This window comes from Mus caroli, chromosome 11 (assembly GCF_900094665.2).
Source record: "Mus caroli chromosome 11, CAROLI_EIJ_v1.1, whole genome shotgun sequence".
NCBI classification, from domain to species: domain Eukaryota; kingdom Metazoa; phylum Chordata; class Mammalia; order Rodentia; family Muridae; genus Mus; species Mus caroli.
Window position 1 is genome coordinate 44,982,736 of NC_034580.1, and position 14,692 is coordinate 44,997,427.

Genomic DNA, 14,692 nt, shown 5'->3' on the forward strand with positions numbered 1-14,692 from the left:
CTACAGCTGAAGAGGTCTGCTGGAGCTAAAACAGGCAGGATGCTGGCTGGTTGCTGGCTGGGGAGTTGCTGCGGCCACCCCCACCACAGAGGGAGGTTGGCTTAAACAGTGTCAGCCAGTCCTGGCTGGGGAAGGACTTCTTGACTCTGACCTTTAATAATCTTAGATCCTTTTATGTTTGCCAGGTCCTTAACAGGGCACCCGGGGTCTGTAGAGCTGTGAAAATAACTCACCTCCAGTGTACGCGCCACTCCCCACCCCCAGCCCTGCTGGTTTTTGGCCTCTCTATTCTGGTCCCTGAGGAGTAGGGGGAGGAGGCCCTGCGTTTTAGTGTTGCAGGCTTCGTTCCTTCCATATTCTCATTTCTTATTTTGTATCTCACAGCATTTCTTGCAGAAATAAAGGGCATGGTGGAAGCTCTGCTACATCAGTTCACTGTTCTCTACACATCTCAGTCCACCACTTCACCCTTCTCTGCTACTGAGTGTATTTTTATTACAAAAGTTTTTCAAGGTAGTGAGGAAGGGCTGCTTTTCAAGTTCTGGCCCCTGTGGTGCACCCTCTGGCTAGTTGGAGGGCACCAGGATGGATGTGCTGGTGCCTGAGGCTCATTATAAGAGTGTTCTTTGCCATTTACTGGGATGCTGTGTGATCATTGAGGTCACTTTGCTGGTTTACTAAAGCTTTCATCTCTCCACCTTTCAGGGACAGTTTTTCTTGTGCTTCAGACAGCCTTGTAAGGTGATCAGACCTGCCTTCCCTACTCTCCCACCCCATGGTCCTTTAGGGGAGAGAGCTAAGAGGTAGAAACAGTGGTGGGTGGGCCAAGGCTCCGGAAGCTTAGTAGCCAAGCTTTGCCCAGCGAAACTTTGTCTTGAAAAACCAGAAGGGGAAGGATATAATAATAATAACAACAACAACAACAACGGTTTTTTAAGAGAAACAGCAACAGCTTTGTTCTGTTCTGTTCTGTTTTGTGTTCGATTATAGCCCACCTTGGCACAGCTGAGGCCTGCTGAGCAGTAGCTGTGGATGGCCCTCATAAGGGCTAAGACCTCAGAAACCCCTTGTCCTTCTCTGGAACGCACTCTTTTGTCCACACAAGTAATAACAGGCAGACACAATACCTTGTATTCTATAAATTTAGGTCTCCCTACAATTGATGATTTTCTGGCCTAAAACCCCTCAAAAGAGACATTCAAGGCTGAGAGTGCCCGTCTGAAAGGTTTGGAATAGACTGATGAGTCTACAGACCTCAAGATCTTTATTCTGGGCTTCAAAGAAATGGGTATAAGACCATTGAGTGGAAACTGGATCAGTATATCCTATTGGCTGAAATTGTCATATTCATCCTAGTAAAGTTTTCTAGACCATCTTTTAAAATCAAAACTGCATTTTTAAACAGTAACAAAACATTACTTTTATTGGGTACAGGAGAGTTTCTGTAAATTGTGTTTTATTTGCCCCCACTATTTATCTCTTCAGTGTTGAAAATCTCTTAAAGCAGAAAAAAACCTAAACATTGTAAATCTTCCCACGTTGCTGTAGGAGTTCCTCCCTGTGTAGTTTATGATGTAATCCTCTGTTCCTTTCTAGGCATGTTTTCCACAAATCCTGTGTGGATCCCTGGCTCAGTGAACACTGTACCTGTCCTATGTGCAAACTTAATATTTTGAAAGCCCTAGGAATTGTGGTATGTTCTCTGATTGTCACTAATTTTGTGCAATATCATATCCATGTATAATATAATACAACTGACAGAAGCCATGACCAGATTTCGTTAGAATACACTACCTCTCTTCACCACATAGACCCTGTTGGTGCAACAGTGCCCTTGTTCCAGATGACTTCCAAGTTCTAAGCTACCTTTGGGAGTGCTGGAAGAGAATATAAGTAACTGTACTAGTCTACTTTGAAAAGTGTGCTTCTGGCTGAGGGTGCACAAAAGGCATAGAGACCTGTGGTTCAGTGGTAACTTTTCTCAGATTTGGCATAATATAAAATGATGTCACATTCTGCTCTCTTAAGCTTGCCTTCCATATCTTTGGGTGTCAGTAACTAGCAGGCAGTGAAAGCAGATGGTGACCAAAAAGCCCCTAGAGACCCTTGACACCTTGACAGGTGTGTCAGCCAAGTGTGCTTCAGTGAGGTCAGCGTGACAGGTGCCTGAGTAGTGTGGTGAGAGTGTTGATGACTTTCTTGCATTCCTTAAGAAAGGCTTGCAGGAGCCAGGTGGTGGTGGTGCACTCCTCTAAGCCCAGCACTGAGTAGGCAAAGGCGGGTGGATCTTTGTGAGTTCAAGGTCAGCCTAGTTTACAGAGAGAATTCCAGGACAGACAGGGCTGCACAGAGAAACCCTGTCTTGGGAAAAAGAAAAAAGAAAAGGAAAAGAAAAGAAAGGAAAGGAAAGGAAGGTATTTAGGAGTGGAGAGATAGCTCAGCCATTAAAGGTTGAGGCTTACAACAAAAATGTCAACAGAAGTATAAATCTATGGTATACTTTTAATAATAATAAAAAAATTAATTCTTTCAACATTGCTAACTGTTCTCTAAAAGTCAAGTCATCCTCCTTGTGAGACTAGTTTAACAGAAACTCTCTCACATGGCTAACACATGGAAGTATTAACTTGTCCTCTGTCCATTTTTCTAAGTTTTATTTATTTTTATTTATATGAGTACACTGTAGCTGTCTGCAGACACACCAGAAGAGGGCACTGTATCCCATTACAGATCCACCATGAGCCACTATGTGGTTGCTGGAAATTAAACTTGGAAATTCTTGAAGGGCAGCCAGTGCTCTTAACCACTGAGCCATCTCTCCAGCCCTCCTGTGTCCATTTTTATTGGAGCCTTCTGGAATAAATGATAGCTGTTATGGTTCTTTGGATATGACACTACTATAAGCATCAACTCTTAGATTGTGTTTTTTATTTTGTTTTAGATAGAACTTTGGGAGGCTCTAAAACAGAATTTTTTTGCTCTAGAAGCCATAGGTTCTGGGTCATGGCTGTCCCTGGTGTGAGCCATCTTTCTGAACTCTGCCTTTCCTGTGCTGTCTACTGCAGGCAGGAGCAGCCTCTTCCTCTTGTGTTAGTGTCACACCCACTGCACACAGGTAGACGCTGGCTGGAGCTGGGTACTTAGGCTTGGCAGCAGGTGGTTTTCTTACAGTTTACAACCTGAGCTTTGATCTGCTCTTGGTCTGTGCTTTGTTTTTAAAGGTAGAAGTTTTGTTTTGTTTTGATTTTTTTAACTAGGTACCAAGTAAATGGAGCATTTTAGAGAAGTTACAGAATAAACAAGGTATTCTGTTATCTGCTACCCCTCAACAATAGCATTCAATGTTAAACTAAGATAATGAACTAAATTTTCAAACTGCAAGTTTTCTAGTTTTGTACATGATATTAGCCTCCCTCTGCCTGTGTGAGTGTTCACAATAGTTTCTTTTGCCAAGCTACAGTGGCCAGTTTGGAGCTATGGATTTTGGGTTTTCCTTTGTACCATTTGGGGGGTGTGGGATCAGCTAATTGTTTGAGGGAAGTTTCTTAGGTGACAGTAGGGAAGGTGGCTGGGAAGGTAAGTGGGAAGCATGGCGGAGTCTCCGCAGAGGGGTGAACATGTTCTTATGAACTTGTTCTTATGATGCTTTTGCAGCCAAATCTGCCATGTACTGATAATGTAGCCTTTGATATGGAAAGGCTGACCAGAACTCAAGCGGTTAACCGGAGAGCAGCCCTTGGTGACCTTGCCGGTGACAGCTCCCTTGGCCTTGAGCCACTGAGAACTTCGGGGATATCGCCTCTTCCTCAAGATGGGGAGCTCACTCCTCGCACGGGTGAAATCAACATTGCAGTAACAAGTAAGTGGGGACCCTTTTTCCAGGCACCAGAGAGCCTTGCTGCTTGTATTGAGTAGTACCTGATGACTGTCAAGAAGAAAGTTGCAGCCACGTGGTCCAGCAGTTTTGTAAAGGATAATGTGTACATTTAAACACGTTTGGAAAAACAAACTTACTTTATAATAGGGAATGTGTATGCTGGTGATGATGTGTTAGTTGTTTAAAGCTTTGCTGTAATGGCTGTTTGGTGTTTTGAGATCGTTGCGTTGCATATAGTCATGTTAAGGGAGGCACTGAGCAGTGTGGGCTGGCAGGCAGCAATGTTGGTGTGCTACATGCTGAGCACTGCTGCCCAAGGTCTCCTGGGTTATCAGCAACTTAGGGAAAAACTAATGTAGAATTCGAATCTAAAAAACATTCTGAGATAGTTATGAATGTTTTAATTGTTGAACTGTTAATAAGCAAAAATCTATCGAGGGCAGTGCCCGGCTGTGTACAGTGTGAGTGGGTCGGTGGCATGTGTGGCTGTTGTGGGCATTCATCTTTTAACAAGCAAAGTCTTTTCTCCGTTTTCATCCTTTCCATGCAGTTTCCATCTAACAGCCTTTCACCATCTCTCGTCGCCACTCTGGTGCTGCCTTTTCTAATTATGCTGCCGCTTGCCCAGGACTTCAGGCCTGGAGTTGATGGGGTTCCACTTACTCTGGGAGTCAGTAACAAACCTGGGGAGCAGTCTGTGGACTAGCTTGCTCTTTACATGTTAAGAATTCTGTGGTCTGTTTTGGTGAAATGCATGGTTTTAAACCATCTAAAGATTGCCATTTGTCTGAATGCCAAGAGCCTTCATTCCTTTAGGAGTAAAACTATTCTTTGATATAGTTTGGCTTGTTTCTTACCATTTCCCAATGCCTGTCTTAGCAACATTTCATGGTTTTCCTTCTTTGGCATTCAGGTTTTATGGTCTAGAGTTCACTGGTCTAGTAGTATGAAAGAAGATAAAGGTAATTTAAAATTGTGCTTTTATAAGTCCTTCATTAATTGGGCATTTATTGAGCACCTACTACATTAAGCACACATCTTATCATTTTTATGTGGAAATGTCTTCAAAATCTTGATAATAAAATCTTTTGATGATAAAAATAATTCACATACCAAATAAAACATTTTTATCAGAATTTACACATAATGCTGGTAAAGAAAATTCATGTGATTTTTCTAGACCCAAAGTACTTCTTTTCCTTCCAAATCCCTGTATTGCCCTAAGCAAGTGCAGTCTGTCCAGCCAGCACCCACTGTGTACAAGGGAGGCACTGTGCTAAGTTAGCAGTGGGAGGTCAGAGGGTGGCCCAGCAGCAGCAGATGGTGCTGAAGTACTCCTGGAGTGCAGGTAGGGCTCTGGTGGTATTTCCCATATGCAAAGACACACAAACAGATTTATGTGTTCAGATTTCCAAAATACAGATGTAATTAAAGTTTCTAAATATAGGTCTGCGTATCATGAACAAAGGTTTGTTAGAACGTGGGTTGGGTGTCAGCTTAGTGCTCGGATACACTCTGTAAGGATCTCGGTTCACTCCCAGTGTGGAGGAAGACAAGGAAGAAACAGGCACAGTGGACTATGCTTGCAATCCCAGCACTCCTAGCACTTAGGAGGAAAGGCAAAAGGATTAGAAGTTCAAGACCAGCCTCAGCTATAGCTAAAAAGAAGAAGAAAGCAAATGAATATTGTGTTAAGCTCCTTGCTGTTGATAGCTATTCATCTCTTGATTTTTTTAAAAATTCCAGTATATGTTATACCCAACTTAAAAAAAAAATACATAGGTTAAAACAGTGATTTTACATAGACTCTTGTGTGTTCGTCTTGACTTCAATAAAAAGCTTAAATCTAATGCTATGGAAATCTGTAATCCAAGAAGCAGTTGTTGCCGTGTCATATGAAAAGAGTTTGCTAGGAATTTTAATCATATAAACCAATCAGGCCTGCAAAGATTAGCTCGTGGATCAAATCAGCATCCTGAGAGCCTAGAGAACAAGTTCTCTAAGCCTTTCCTAGGGAGCAAAAAAAAAGCATGTGCACACACAGTTTATGTGGCTTTAGGATTCAGGAAACCCAGACTAAGAAATATCCAAGGTGGGGTTGTCAGGAACATTTGATGTTCTTCCAGAGGACTTAAGTTTGGTTCCCAACACCCACATGGGGCTCCTTACACCCACGTACAACTTCAGCTCCAAGTGGGGTCCCACACCCCTGGCCTCCATGGGCACCTGTGCTCACATACATTTATAATACACAGGTACATACATAAGTATAGATACATGTACACATAATTTAAAATATTTCCTGAAAAAATACTCATGTCCATATACTTCATATATGAAGTCATATGGAAGCCATTATTTTGTATACTAATTTTAAAATGGTTAAATGAAGAAATTCTCGGGCTGGTGAGATGGCTCAGTGGTTAAGAGCACCGACTGCTCTTCCGAAGGTCCAGAGTTCATATCCCAGCAACCACATGGCGGCTCACAACCACCCATAATGAGATCTGGCGCCCTCTTCTGGTGTGTCTGAAGTCAGCTACAGTGTACTTACATATAATAAATAAATAAATAAATAAATAAATAAATAAATAAATAAATAAATCTTTAAAAAAAAAAAAGAAATTCTCCTTTTAGGCACAGTTTTGCATATGAACATTTGTCATGCCTTGATACAAATGTAGAGGAACTTTATAGAGTTACCTTGTTAAGCCATCCCTATTTAGTTTATTGTGGGACTATTTTATAGTTAACACTGTGGATCGGTTCTAAGGCCCCAGGTTCGTCTCCCCTCCTCCCCATGCATATATAACTTTGATTTTGACTTGAGTTCCAACTCTTTGATGAGCCAAGTGCCTTCTAGGTCACCAGCCCTCCTACTTTTCTACAAAGACAGAGGACCAGCTTTGTTTCCCAGCAGGAGTTGTGAACCTATTTTCTTGGCACAACTGTGATGTGTCCTTTTAATATGAATATTCTAAGTATACTGATAAGTAAGAGAAAACAGGGCAGACATGAGTGGCTTGGAGGAGTAGCTTTCTGCTTAGCATACCCACAAGACTTTCAAGAACCCCACTCTATGTTCCTAACCCTTATCTAAGACTGAATGTTAGAATCATGCAGAAATAGCAAAAGGAAATTTGGAAAATGGTTATAAGTATGGTTGTTCTATCCTCTAAATTCACAGTGACACGTGTGCCCACGTAGAGCCCTTCTCCATTACTTCCCTGTGCCCGTTGGTGGCCCCACTCCTCGTGTGCTTCTGGATCTACACTTAAAGAGATGGTTGAGCCATGCTTTCCTTTCTCCTTGCAGCTTTTCCCAGTACTTCCACTAACCTTCTCTAGTTAGTAGCTTTCTGGCAAACTTCCTCCTGCTTGACTTCCTTGAGCCAGCCTTGGCTTACACCTCCGTTGACGTCTGCTTCGTATTTGAGGGAAGTGTTGACATCGATTTGACTTAAACCTTCTCCCCAGAGTGATTTCCTCCCTTTCCTTTGTCAACAGAAGAATGGTTTATTATTGCCAGTTTTGGCCTCCTCAGTGCTCTCACACTCTGCTACATGATCATCAGAGCCACAGCTAGCTTGAATGCTAATGAGTAAGTAACAAATTGTTTTTTGGATTGCATGTGCCAGACGATCCCAAGAAAACATGTAATTTTCATGAAGGTGGTGAGATTTAGCTTCCCACCTGTTCCCTGCCGATCTCAGTGGGATCATAGTTAGCAAAATAATTGATTTCCTGAGCATCTCTTTTCAGTCACACAGAATGGGAGTTGAGTAAGGCCAGCACACATGAGCGAAGCTCTGGAGGCTCCCTTTAGTACAAAGCTGGATCCACAGTGTCATGCAGATGCTAGGCCACCAGAACGATCTTCGTATGTGAAGAATGTCAGTGGCCTCAGCATTGACAGGAATAACTCCACTAGGTGTGTGCTCATAGGACTATACCAGGAGAACACTGAAACCTTTGCCTATGATCAAAGACAGGAAAGAAATGGGAAGGAAATCACTGCTTCAGAACACAGTTGGGAGTAGAGATAGCAGAATAGACAGTCTCTCAGAGGGCAGACAGAGGCCAGGACTGGATACAGAAAGTCAGATTTGACCTCCAGGAATCACCAGTCAGGCTTCTTAATGGTGAGATAGATGGCCCTGCCCCCAAGGAAGGCTCAGGGCTGGGAATGTCAGCAGATGCTGCATGTCGTCATAGGGGAAACCTTTTGATCATTTTGATGCAGTGATTTTCCAGAAGTCGCATTCCCTGGTGACGTGACACTGGCAGGGCCTTGTGTGCTTTTGTTCTGAGTGTTGCCATTTACTCTTCAGTCCTCTCTTTACTGGAGTAGTCATACACCTCTGAGATGGATGCAACCCTGGGCCAGTACCCACATTCCAGCCCACATTGCCACCGGTGCATATCGTGTGCTCTCTGTCTTGGGGTATGACCTAGCATTTTAAGTTGCCAACAATAACCAGTCTCCTGGAATAATTAATATACTTCAGCTGAGGAAACAAAAAACTTTTGACTTCTGCTGACTGTTACCTCTAATCTTACCTGTTGACAAATACTTACAGGGAATACCTTGTGGCATCCATGACCCCATATGTATTGAGAGGCTATTGTGGTACCCTGTCATTCTTCACCCTGGAGATGAATACGCTTCACCTATGTATTAGGTTGGTCAGCAGCTAGCTACCTCTGTTGATGCTACTAGATGCAATTTTTCGTCAGTCCTTAGTGTCTTACTGTAGAGTCAGACACATAGATTTGGTTCCTCTTTTCCAGTTGTAGGATTTGGGCATTTAAATTTTCTGAATATTATTTTAATCATCAAAATAAACAGATAATGAATAGTATGTGTCATAGGGCTCTTGACTTAGCACAGTGCCTAGTTTGTAATAAGTGCTCAATAAATGTTAGCCAAATTCTGCTGAGGTTCTGCTACAGTTCTGTGAAAAAGATGGCCATCTGGGGCCAGTGGGGTGTCTCAACAGGGAAGCCACTTGCTGCCAAGCCTAACAACCTGACTTCAATCCAATATTCACAAGTTATCCTCTGACCTTCACACATACATACAAACACCATGGGACACAGACACACACACACACCATGGGACATGTACATATGCTCACAAACAGACACACAGGCAAAAAATAAATAGATAAATATAATTTAAAAATTGAGATATGACCTTTATAAAGCCAATTTAATTTTATCCATGAAATTAGATACAGAGCATAGGAACTGTAGGTGCCCAGGATTTCAAAAACACTTTCATTTAAAGTGATGTCATTGTTTGGTCTGTAGCCAATTGTCTTGACCATTCTAAATCAAGCTAGATAATAATAGAAACCCAGTTCTTAAGATTTTACCAATGAGGGGCCTGGTGAGATGATTCAGTTAGTAAAGGCACTTGCTGCCAAGCCTGACTGGAGTTCAGTCACAGAATCTACCTCATGGAAGAAAAAAAATAAAGGTTCCTGCAAGTTGTCCTCTCACCTCCACACACATGCCATTACACACACACACACACACACACACCCCTGAACATAAAATAAGTAAACCTAATTAAATATTTTAAAGAATTCAACTATATGTAACAACCAGTACAAATCAATAGTGATGCTCTGGCCCTTGGATAGAATTACCAGACAGTTTAATGGTCCTCTTACTCAGAATCGTCCCAGTTGCTCAGTCTATACATCAGATACTTTAGAGAATGCTAAATAGGAGCCCAAGTACTGGGGTCATAGACTTCAGTTGCATGCATCAGTGCATTACTCACAACTTGAGTTATGGGTCTTCACGAGCATGTTTTAGTCAACCCTTCTCCCATTAGACTTTGTAGATGGTTGATTTGCAATTGTTCGTTTGACTGTTACTTCCTTGCCTTCAAAACCATCCTAAAGGACAGTATTCATAATCCCATTCAGAGAGAAAATTGAGTGAGTGCGTGTGTGCATGTGCACATGTGTGTGTACACACCTCAGGGTCACCACAATACTGGTGGTGGGTATCTTAGGTTCTATGGCTAGGGTACTATTTCCTTCCCAGTGTGAGCTTCTGTAACTTGGGGTTTTGGTTTTGCAAGCATGAGTTACTTAGTTGTTGTTGTTTTTTTAAAACCGTTTATCATGAAAGAGAAAGATCAGTCACTCTGCCAGTGTCTTTCTAACAGGTTGGTTAAAATTCCTAAATGATTTTATTCTGGATAAAAGGTTTTTAAAAACAATTTTATAATTCTTCATTTGTGGATTTCTTTTTAATCTACCTACTCATTTTGCCTTTATCTACCAATAAATTTACAGCCAAGATGTGGAGTGCATCACCACAGCCAGCTCATTAGGCTTCTGTTTGAGAAGAATATTGACAGATGAGCAGAGTGTTGATATAAAAGGCTCTGAAACTGAGTCATTGATATCTTGCGGATGCTTTGCTTAGAAAGGAGGAAAGAGGAGGTGAGAGTGTCTCAAGGGCTCCCAAGGACTGGCAGGAAAGAGAGGACTTGCTGTGGACTGAGTGCCCCTCTGTGTGCACAGGGATCTCACACTGCACAGCTGGTACAGAAGAGGGCAGAGCTTTCTAGAGCCTTGAGAAATGGGTTTTATGGAAGACGGTAACTTTGTATCAGGCAGAGTTGTCTCTATGGACAACTGGTAAGCTAATGAGTTGGCCAGTTGTTGCCTGGCTATTCACCAGGTTGTTAGGGCAGGTCACCCTTTGAGTCACATGCTGCTGGGTGGGATCAGAACCTGTGTGACAAGGATTGGAGTTGCTTGCTAGTTCCCTCTTGCAAGACTGAATTTCAAAAACAAAGTTACCAGGCATCTTTTTTGCCATCTCCCAGAATGAAAGCCGTTTTACTTTGCGACCTTATAGTACTTTCTCATACATGACTAAAACAAAAGTTCACAAGAGTAGCTCTCACTGCCTGCCACATCCTGTGATGTAAACTGTCTTGCACTTTATTTCCCTGCAGTGCAAGCTCTAAATGGACTTCAGGGGCAGTTTGAGAAACACTTGTCAAGAATTTTAGATGTCTACTTTTTCAGTCAAACACTCTTGGTCAGACCAATATTTATCTTTGTTTTTTCATGTTACCATGAATACCTTTCTTGTGAACACAAAGACTTAATGTTACTTTCTGAGGTGTATGTAGAGAATAAGTCTATTCCCTTCTTGTCATATTGATTCTTTTAGCCACACAGTTGGACAGTGAGGCTCAGAGGGAGGGATTGACAGTGGCATTCAGGCCTCTGCCTCTGACTCCAGCTCCTTTCTTTATACTGCTTGGCTCTGACTGCTCGAAAGAACACTGACGTATTCAGTTGTGATCAGAGGAGAAAGTAGTTTCTGAGAAGATGGTTTGGAAAAGGAGTCCTAAACAAAGCAATAGTTGCCATTGGTCTTTGGCAGTAGCCATTTTCCTTTTTCCCAGAGTGTCTAGTGTGGTGGTCCTAAAAAGCCCTTCTGTATCGTAATGCCCAGTTTTTCTGAGGAGATACTACAGGGGAGATGTGGTGCCTTCAGTTGGGCCTATGAAAGATGAGCAGAAGTGCTTATGAAAAGTGACTGCTGTTCACGTCAGCCTTTCCCAGAGACCGTTAGCTAGCTCCCTCCCTTCCTCATTTTATGCCATGTCCCAGTCAGTGCTCACTGGCACCAACCCCATGGGAACAGGGATGAGCTTAGAGACCAGGCCTTCTCTGGGAGTTAGAAGTGAGGAAAGGAACGAGGGAGGGAGCACTGTGCACTTTGCTGCTCTTGCACTGAGGAGTCTCACTGGAGAGAGGGTTGCAGGGTGAGCGGAAGCAGGGCAGGCTCAGGAGTTCGTGCTCCGGTGCCTCCACTGGAGGGGCAGCGCTGGGAGTGCCCAAGGCTTTGCATGGTGGCTGTTTTCTTTGATGATGCATAGCCAAAGGTCCAGGGTTTTGAAGCATGGATCCTCAACACAGAGGAAAAAATCAGATTTGGGACAGTAGAAATGAAGTATACATGGTGGTAGGGAGACCCTGCTTAGGGAAGAAGCCAAGTCCAAAGGTTCAGGAAACTAGATAGTGTCAGGAACACAAAGGACAAACAGGATCCTGGGGCACCAGAAAACTTCCCAAAGGACTGTAGGCACTTTTCAGCTCCTGTTAGAGAGGCACTAAGGTCACACTCCATACACCCAGAATCTGAGCAAGGTCTGAAACAGCTCCACACATCCCTGAACTCTGCTCTTTAGCTCTTCCAAATAAGCCCTAGTAGTCCAGGGTGATAAGAGGAGCATGCACAACAAAGGCAGCCGCAAGCCAGCTTGGATAACACTATCCCAATGCAATAAACAAGGCACTGTTAAGCCATCTTTCACTCTGGGAATATTAAAGCACTGTGAGAGGGTGAGCGGCTTGACCACCAGTGAGAGAGAAGCCGCTGTCTCAGACAAGACAGGTACTTGGGCGGGGCAGTCTCAGGCCGTCCTGCAGTTAGGATCCATCTCTGTTGTGTTAGAATGCTGACAACCTCCCTTTAACTGATTAATGACCTCTGTTTTCCCTTTTATTCCTTAGGGTAGAATGGTTTTGAAGAAGGAAAACACTGCTTTCTGACTGATTGCCTTGAAGGAAAAAAGAACCTATTTTTGTGCATCATTTACCAATCATGCCACACAAGCGTTTATTTTTAGTACATTTTATTTTTTCATAAAATTGCTAATGCCAAAGCTTTGTATTAAAATAAATAAATAATAAAATAAAAGTACCGTGTTGCTAAGTATCCTTCGCCAGCGTGTGTTTCAGAGGCTGATTTTGATACCACATGTATAATGTGCTCATGACTACATAAGAGGATAGGGGCAGTGGGGCTGCTCGTCTTTACCATGGACTCCTGCATTGACTGGTATAGCAGAGCAGGGACATCCTGTGTGGCAGGCACTGCTCCCTCAGTGCTCAGCTGATTGACTTTGTTTTCCTTTCAAGGATGCCTGTTCACCTGGCAACCTCTCCTTGCGCCTTCACTGGGATGCTAGCTTCACACCCATAACTTGCAGGTGTTGCTCCCCACTGTGTCTCCCATACCTGGGAGTGTGCTTTGCATGTAGTAAGTGCTCAATAAATTAATTGTAGGAGGAAGGAATGAGGTGTTAAGACTTGCAAACCAAGATAATCCTTTTACTTAGTGTATATATTACATATTTTTTAAAAAGTGAACACAAAAGAATTAGCCAAGAACCATTTTGACATGTGTAAATGAAATATTATTGAAGAAATTGTTGAGCTATTTTGTCATATTGCATGCTTAAAGGATGGTCAACATTTGTAAACTGTAGAGTAGTCAATTCTTGGCCTTTTACATTAAGGTATCTGAACTGTCATGTTTCTGCGGGTCTTCATAGGCAACGTAACTGTCACAGGTCTCTTAATTGCAAAACAGTTTGTCACTCCACAAGGAAACCACACATCCACTAACAGAACTTCCCACTCGTGCCAGCCCTGGGAACTATAAAACCGCATGTTTCTCTGTACCCATTCTGAGCACTTCCAATGAATGTAGTCTTACAATGTGTAATCTTTTACATCGTGGCCCTCATCGTGTGTTCAAGGATCATCTATGTTGTGTCATGTAGTAATACTTTATTCCTGTAGTAGTATGGTTTATTTTTGTATGCTATTTTTGCAAGTTTGCTGAATTTTACTAACCTTTAGAATTCTTTAGGATTTTCTATGTACACGATCATGTCCTTTGAGTCTAGGGGTCTTTTATGTCTCCTTATAGTCTGTTTTACTTTCTTGCTTGTTCATCCTTAGGTAGGCAGTGAATATAAAAGATATAAACTAACTTTCATGTTTTATTACAATCTCCGTGGTAGAAGGGAGAATTCAGTTGGTCAGCATTGAGTGGGAAGTTAGCTATAGGATTTTCTTACTCTCCATCAACTTGAGAAAGTAATATGTCCGGAGGTTACGGGATGCTTTTACCCCAAAACTTTTAGATGGCGTCAACGTTTCCCTGTACCTATTGCAGTGATCTTGTGGCATTTTGTACCATATTAACATAGTATATATTGATTTTTTTTTTTTTTTGAGACAGGATTTGGCAATGCAGTTCAGAATGACCTCAGACCTACAATTCTCTCAAGTGCTGTTGCAGCCAAGGCAAATCCCAATGATTACACTTTTTCCATGTTCTGAACCAGCCTCCCATTCCTAGGGTAGTCCCACTCACAGAGTGTGTCGTTTCAGTGTGCTAGGACTGTCTGACAACTTCTTTAGTTTGTAAGAGATGCTTGGCTCTTTGCTCCACTTTGGCATCGTTGTTAACGCTGATCTCACCAGCTCTGACCTCTGTGTTAGGAAGAGCACAAGGGCCGATGGTCCTTCAGATGCTGAGAACCCACGTGGTCCAGGCTCCTCTTCCTAGGAAGTTTCTAGTTTCTCTAGTGTGCTCCTGCACTTGTTAGGGTTCCTGCATTTGTTGGGGCTCACTTGCTCACCCCCTCAACCTCTCATCCTCTCACATGGCTCTGGTGGTCCTGGCACTGTGAACGCGACCAGGCTGAACCCCCACCTGCAGCCTCTGAATGCTCCACTACAGATGTGCACCACCTGCTGCACACAGCTGGCTGTTTTCCTCTCTAAAGTGAAAGATTAGGATATTGATCTGAGGTCTTTGGGGAGTTTTTGGTATTTTGGGTTTTTTGTTGTTGTTTTATCTGGAAACAGTCTGTATGTGCCAAGCTGGACTTGAACTCATGAGCTCAGTGAACCTTACACTCAGTGTCCTCAGTAGGCACGGTATGCATGCTTGACTTCTTTTTATTTATTTATTT

General features: G+C 42.7%; 1 protein-coding gene across 6 annotated transcripts in view; it reads left to right on the forward strand.

The window, feature by feature from the left end:
- The window catches only part of Rnf130 (ring finger protein 130), a 98,490-nt gene that overhangs the window by 69,064 nt on the left and 14,734 nt on the right, over positions 1-14,692 (forward strand). For 2 of the 6 annotated variants that reach the window (XM_021176682.2, XM_029483903.1), the window contains 2 exons: positions 1,597-1,693; positions 3,655-3,859. In XM_021176682.2, coding sequence (XP_021032341.1) covers positions 1,597-1,693; positions 3,655-3,859 — 302 coding nt within the window. Of the gene's footprint in view, positions 1-1,596; positions 1,694-3,654; positions 3,860-7,383; positions 7,478-12,434; positions 12,646-14,692 lie in introns of those variants that run through there. The other 4 variants (XM_021176681.2, XM_029483902.1, XM_021176683.2 and 1 more) reach the window with 4 other exon arrangements.